Here is a 5904-nt window from a genome sequence, read left to right as displayed (position 1 = left end):
GGGAGGCTGCGAGCCCCGCCCCCGGCCGCCCGAGCCCCGCCCATGCAGACCCCCGTCCCTCCCACGATGCTCTCACCAGCCCCACGCCACGCCCCCTCAGGCCACGCCCCCGATGACCCCCGAGCACTTCCGGTCAGTCTCTGGCTCCGCCCTCCGCCCCGCCCCCTGTGTCTGTCTCGCCCCTGCAGGCCCCGCCCCCCCGTGATCCCGCTCACCGTGCCGTCCTCGACCCTGTCCTGGGGGAGCTTTACTAACCTCCCACCGCCCCTCGGCTGGTACTCGTACAGTGCCCCGCCACGACCCCGCCCTTACCAACTTCCACGTCCTGGCCCCTCGCCCCGCGCACGCCCAGAAGGCCGTCCTCCCTCCCTGGGACCCCAGCGTCAGCACGCCACCACGTCTCTGACGCCCGGTTCTTGTGGACCCCGCCCCCCAGGCACCGGCGAGACGCCCACGCTTAGCACCCTGGACTTCTACATGGCGCGGCTGCACGACGCCATCGAGCGCGACCCTGCCCGGCATGAGAAGCTCATCGTCCGCATTAAGGAGATCCTGGCCCAGGTTGCCAGGTGTGTGTCCGGGCAGGCGTGCCCCTGGGGAGCTGCCCCGCTTGCTCGGGGGTATGCCCGGCGGGGGCTTCATCCAAGTAGACCTGCCTTGGCGACCATTCTCCAGTGGGGTTCCCCAGGTCTGGGGGACCTGGTAGCGGGATTTTGCTGTGGGGTCAGGTCCCGTAAGCAATCTGCAGGTGGGGTTTGTTTGGTCCAATCGGCTAATGGTACCTATTGGGGGCGCTAGTGAGTCCGTGTGGGTGCATCGTTGCGCTGGGCAGGGTCTGGACGGCTCCCTGGGCCAGTGGGATCAACTTGGGGAATCGGATCTTCCACAGATCTCGACGTAGGTCCTTCTAGGGGGATCCCGGCTGCCCAGGTTAGATGGGATCAACTCTACGCCCCCTACTCTGGCGCCTGTTAGGAGCTGCATGGGGTGGGGGGGTGCCTCTGGGACTCCCCCAGGATGGGGGTGAGGGCTGAGAGATGATAGGAGTGCCCTATCATGCACCTTCTCCTTTCTCCCCCGTCACAGCGAACACCTGTGAGGGTGTCGGCCGCACGGATCCCCAGAAGACCAAGCCCTGGGCCCAACCCTCTCCCTACTCTGTCGCATGGAGGAGGGGCCAAGGGTCTGCCCTTTGGGGCCAGCCTAATCCTGCACCTTGGGGCTCCAGCCCCCCCAAATTAATCTACAGCATCCCCTAGCTTTTAACCTCCACAGCACCCCCAGCCCAGGAAAAGCACACACCCAACCCACGGCCACAGGTACCCAGAGAGGTCCGCACGCCTCACGGTCCGCCACACACTACAAGGACGCAGACGACACGTCCCCGCGTACTGGGGCACAGCCCCCACAGACGTGGCCGCGTGACCCAGGACACGGTTGGGGTATCCCCGCAGCAATACGTACACCCGGCCACTCCGGTTCTCAGGACACAGGGCAGCCAAAAGCCACACCTCACACCCTGCGCAACACGCAGCTTGCCACAAGAACACAGCGTGGGGCGCAGCCGTGCACAAAGGGAGTGTGCCCGGGTGGCTGGGACCTCTGCCTGTCCCTCCCCTTCTAGCACTCCAGAGTTGGGGGAGACTGGTACCGACCAGCCCCGCCTCTCCCAGCTGAGGGACCCTTCTGGAGGCAGCCCCTTTGCCACTGCTTAATCTGGTCTTTTAAAATAAAAACAAGCAGAATTTGAGTATGAAGCTTGTGAGTGTGTGTTTTGAAGAATGGAGAAGCCAGAAGATATACCAGGGTCCCCTCTCCTTGACAGCCCAGCTGGGGGTCCCAGGCCTGCCAGCTTTCCTCAGGGAGAACTCCAAAGGACGGGCTGCCCCCATATCTCAGATGGGAAAACTGAGGCCCAGGCTTGACCTGGTCACAGAACAAGTCAGGGGCACCATCCTCCCCTGTCCCACTGAAGGCTGTGCTTTGTGGACTCCGCTCTGGTTCTGGGGCTTAAGGAAGCGTAGGAGACGGAGACAGAGTTGGCCCTCCATCCTTTGACTTGGTCTTCCTGACCCAGATTCAAATCCCTGACCCTCCACTTCCTGGCAGGGTGACTTTGGGCAGCTCAGATTTTTTTTTAATTGTGCTAAAATACACGTAAAATTTACCACTTTCACCATTTCCAAATGTACAATTCAGTGGTGCTTTAGTACATTCACGACGTTGGACAACCATCACCTCTATCTGGTTCCAGAGCATTTTCATTAACCACCGCCCCCCCCCGCCAAAAAAAAAAAAACACATTAACAAAGGAGCCCTGGTGGCGTAACAGTTAAGCAGGTGGCTGCTAACCCAAAGGTTGGCAGCCCAAACCCACCCAGTGGCTCCTTGGGAGAAAGACATGGTGATCTGCTCCTGTAAAGATTACAGCTTAGAAACCCCTCTGAGGAATTTGTGAATGAATACCTAGGTAGACAGTATACTATGTAGATGTGGGAGGGTGTACGTGACTACATGCCTGTGCACATATAGGTATGTTGTTAGGTGCTGTCCACTCATTTCCAACTCATAGTGACTGGGTATAACAGAATGAAACACTGCCCCGTCCTGCGCCATCTTCACAGTCATTGCTATGTTTGAGCGCATTGTTGCAGCCACTGTGTCAGTCCATCTCGTTGAGGGGCTTCCTCTTTTTCGCTGACCGTCTGCTTTAGCAAGCATGATGTCCTTCTCCAGGGACTGGTCCCTCCTGATAACATGTCGAAAGTACGTAAGATGTAGTCTCACCGTCCTCGCTTCTAAGGAGCATTCTGGCTACATTTCTTTCAAGACAGATTTGTTCTTTCTTCTCGCGGGCCATGGTATATTTGATATTCTTCTCCAACACCACAATTGACAGGCGTCAATTTTTCTTCAGTCTTCCTTATTCATTGTCCATCTTTCCCATGTATGTGAGGCGATTGTCAGTTGTACCTTAGTCTTCAAGGTGACATCTTTGCTCTTCAACACTTGAAAGAGGTCTTTTGCAGCAGATTTGCCCGATGCAATGCGTCTTTTGATTTCTTGACTGCTGCTTCCATGGGTGTTGATTGTGGATCCAAGTGAAATGAAATCCTTGACAACTTCAATCTTTTCTCCGTTTATCATGATGTTGCTTATTGGTCCAGTTGTGAGGATTTTTGTTTTCTTTATGTTGAGGTGTAATCCATACTGAAGGCTGTGTTTTTGATGTTCATCAGTAAGTGCTTCAAGTCCTCTTCACTTTCAGTAAGCAAGGCTGTGTCATCTGCATATCACAGGTTGTTAATGAGTCTTCCTCCAATCGTGATGCCCTGTTCTTCATATAGTCCAGCTTCTCGGATTATTTGCTCAGCAGATAGATTGAATATGTATAGTTGTGGGCATTTGTATATACATATTTGAATGTACTGAATACATATTCATATATATGATAGAATGAACAAATCTGTCCTGGAAGAAGTACAACCAGAATGCTCCTTAGAAGCAAGGACGCTGAGACTTTATCTCACGTACTTTGGACGTGTTATCAGGAGGGACCAGTCCCTGGAGAAGGACATCATGCTTGGAAAAGCAGAGGGTCAGCGAAAAAGAGGAAGACCCTCAACGAGATGGGTTGACACAGTGGCTGCAACAATGGGCTCAAACATAGCAAGGATTGTGAGGATGGCACAGGACCGGGCAGTGTTTTGTTCTGTTGTCCATAGGGTCGCCATGAATCGGAACCAGAGGGAGAGACTATCACCCTAAGACACCCTTTTAATCCGGAACTGAAGCCACACCCCGAGGTCAACTTCTAACCAAAGAATAGATTGGCCTATAAAATAAACAATAACACCTGTGCTGCTCAGCACAATCAACACATACGCCCAAACTAATCAACAAATCAACCACACGGGCAACACTTGCCCAAAAGCAAAGAGGAGACGTCAAGGAGGGGCAGGGAAACCAGATGGATGGAATGGGGGGGAAGGCAGGATGGAAATGAGGAGAGTGCAGACACATTGCGGGGCTAGCAACCAATGTCATGGAACAACCTGTGTATGAATTGGTGAATGGGAAGCTAATTTGCTGTGTTAACTCTCACCTAAAACACAATAAAATGTTCCAAAAAAAAAAAAAAAAAAACCCTATGGGTCAGTTCTACTCTGTCACATGGGGTCACTATGAGTCAGAATCAACTCAATAGCACTCAGCAGCCACCACCTACTAACAGTCCCTCCCCATTCTCCTGTCTCCCCAGTCCCTGACAACCACCAATCTTCCTTCTAATAATTGGCCTATTCTGGATATTTCATGTAAGTGAGATCATACTGTATGCGGCCTTTTTGGCTGGCTTCTTTCACTGAGCATGATGTTCTCAAGGTTCATCCATGTTGTAGTGTGTACCAATGCTTCATTCCTTTTCATGTCTGTATGGATGGACCACATTGTGTTTCTCCATCACCTGTTGATGGACCCTTGGGTTGTTTCTACCTTTTGGCTATTATGAATTAGCGCTGCAGTGAACACTGGTGTCCAAGTATCTGTTTGAGTCCCTGCTCTCAAGTCTCTTGGGCATATACCTAGGAGCGGAATTGCTGGGTCATATGGTAACTCTAAAGGAGCCCTGGTGACACAGACAGTTAAGTGCTCAACTGATAATTGACAAGTTGGCAGTTGGAATCCATCCAGTAGTTCTGAGGGAGAAAGAGCTGCTCCCATGAAGATCACAGCCTAGGAAACCCTATGAGGCAGTTCTACTCCTTCACATGGGCTCACTGTGAGTGGAAATCAACTTCATGGAACCTAACAACAACCACACGGTAATTCTATGTTTCGCTTTTTGAGGAACGGCCACATTACACCGTTTTCCACAGTGGCTGCACCATTTTACAACCACACCAGCAACGGACAAGGGTTCCAGTTTCTCGGACCCAGGAGATTCTTACAGATGCCTCCTGGTGCCCAGAGCTTCCGTTTCTTCCTCTGAAACCAGGGATTCATTCATTCCCTCAACAAAGCTTGTCTGAGTGCCTAGTGTTTGCTGAGCAGTGTGCACTGGACATGGAGACCCAGTGGGGAACAAGATAGACCAACACCCCTACCCTGGAGCTGCTGACACTACAGTGGGGGAGACCGACGGGACACGAGGCGAAAAAGGAAAAGGTCTGATGAGTCAGCTGGTGCCAAGTGCTAGGGAGAAAAATAAAGCTAGGGAGAGAGATGGGGATGGGGAGTGGGAGGAGGCAACATTTGAGGAGAGGGAGGATGCCAGTGGGGACATCTGAGGGAAGAGCATTCCAGGCAGAGGGATCAGCCCATGCAAAGGCCCTGAGGCAGGACCCGGGCCGGGTGAGTTGGAGGAACGGTGAGCAGGCCCATGAAGGTGTGGCTGGAGCAGAGTGAGCAACGGGGAGAGAGGAGGAGGGGAGGACAGGGAGGGGCGGAGCAGGTCATGCAGGGCCCTGTGGGCCGCGAGGAGGACTTGGGCACACCCCAGGAAAGTGGGGGCCCTGGAGGGTTGGGGAGCCCAGGAGGGAAGAATCTGCTCAGGTTGCACCGGGATCCCCGTCCCTGCCCACCTGCCAGTGTCTTCGGAGAATTTAGTGCTTGAGCGCGCGGGCAGGACCGTGCCTGGCACAGAGGGAGCGTCCTTATTCTTGATTATTGTTATTCCAGGTGCGCACCAGGCCCCCGTGGACCGCCCTGCGTCCCCCGGGAGGGCGCAGCTGGCCTTGGCAGGGACGGACACCTGGGGCCCGCGCCCCTCTCCACTGCGTGCGGTGTCGCCTTCCCGGGCAGCTCGGGTTCCCGGATCCCCTTACCCCGGCGGCTCGGCTGTCGAGCCCTGGACCGGGGGAGGGGAGGCTGCAGGAAGCGGCGGATCCGGCGGCGGCGGTGGCG

The 5904-nt window shown here is 54.5% G+C and overlaps 1 protein-coding gene across 1 annotated transcript in view; it reads left to right on the top strand.

Moving 5' to 3' along the window:
* The window catches only part of HMG20B (high mobility group 20B), a 4813-nt gene extending 3445 nt beyond the window's left edge, over positions 1–1368 (top strand). Inside the window, exons 9-10 of the mRNA XM_023733124.1 lie at positions 437–569; positions 1087–1368. Coding sequence (XP_023588892.1) covers positions 437–569; positions 1087–1099 — 146 coding nt within the window. The 3' untranslated portion in view covers positions 1100–1368. The remainder of the gene's footprint in view (positions 1–436; positions 570–1086) is intronic.
* The last annotated feature ends 4536 nt before the right edge of the window (positions 1369–5904 follow it).

Source organism: Trichechus manatus, unplaced genomic scaffold, assembly GCF_000243295.1.
Source record: "Trichechus manatus latirostris isolate Lorelei unplaced genomic scaffold, TriManLat1.0 scaffold00057, whole genome shotgun sequence".
Classification (NCBI taxonomy): domain Eukaryota; kingdom Metazoa; phylum Chordata; class Mammalia; order Sirenia; family Trichechidae; genus Trichechus; species Trichechus manatus.
Note: the sequence above shows the minus strand (reverse complement) of the source record. Positions and strands in the feature narration are given on the sequence as shown.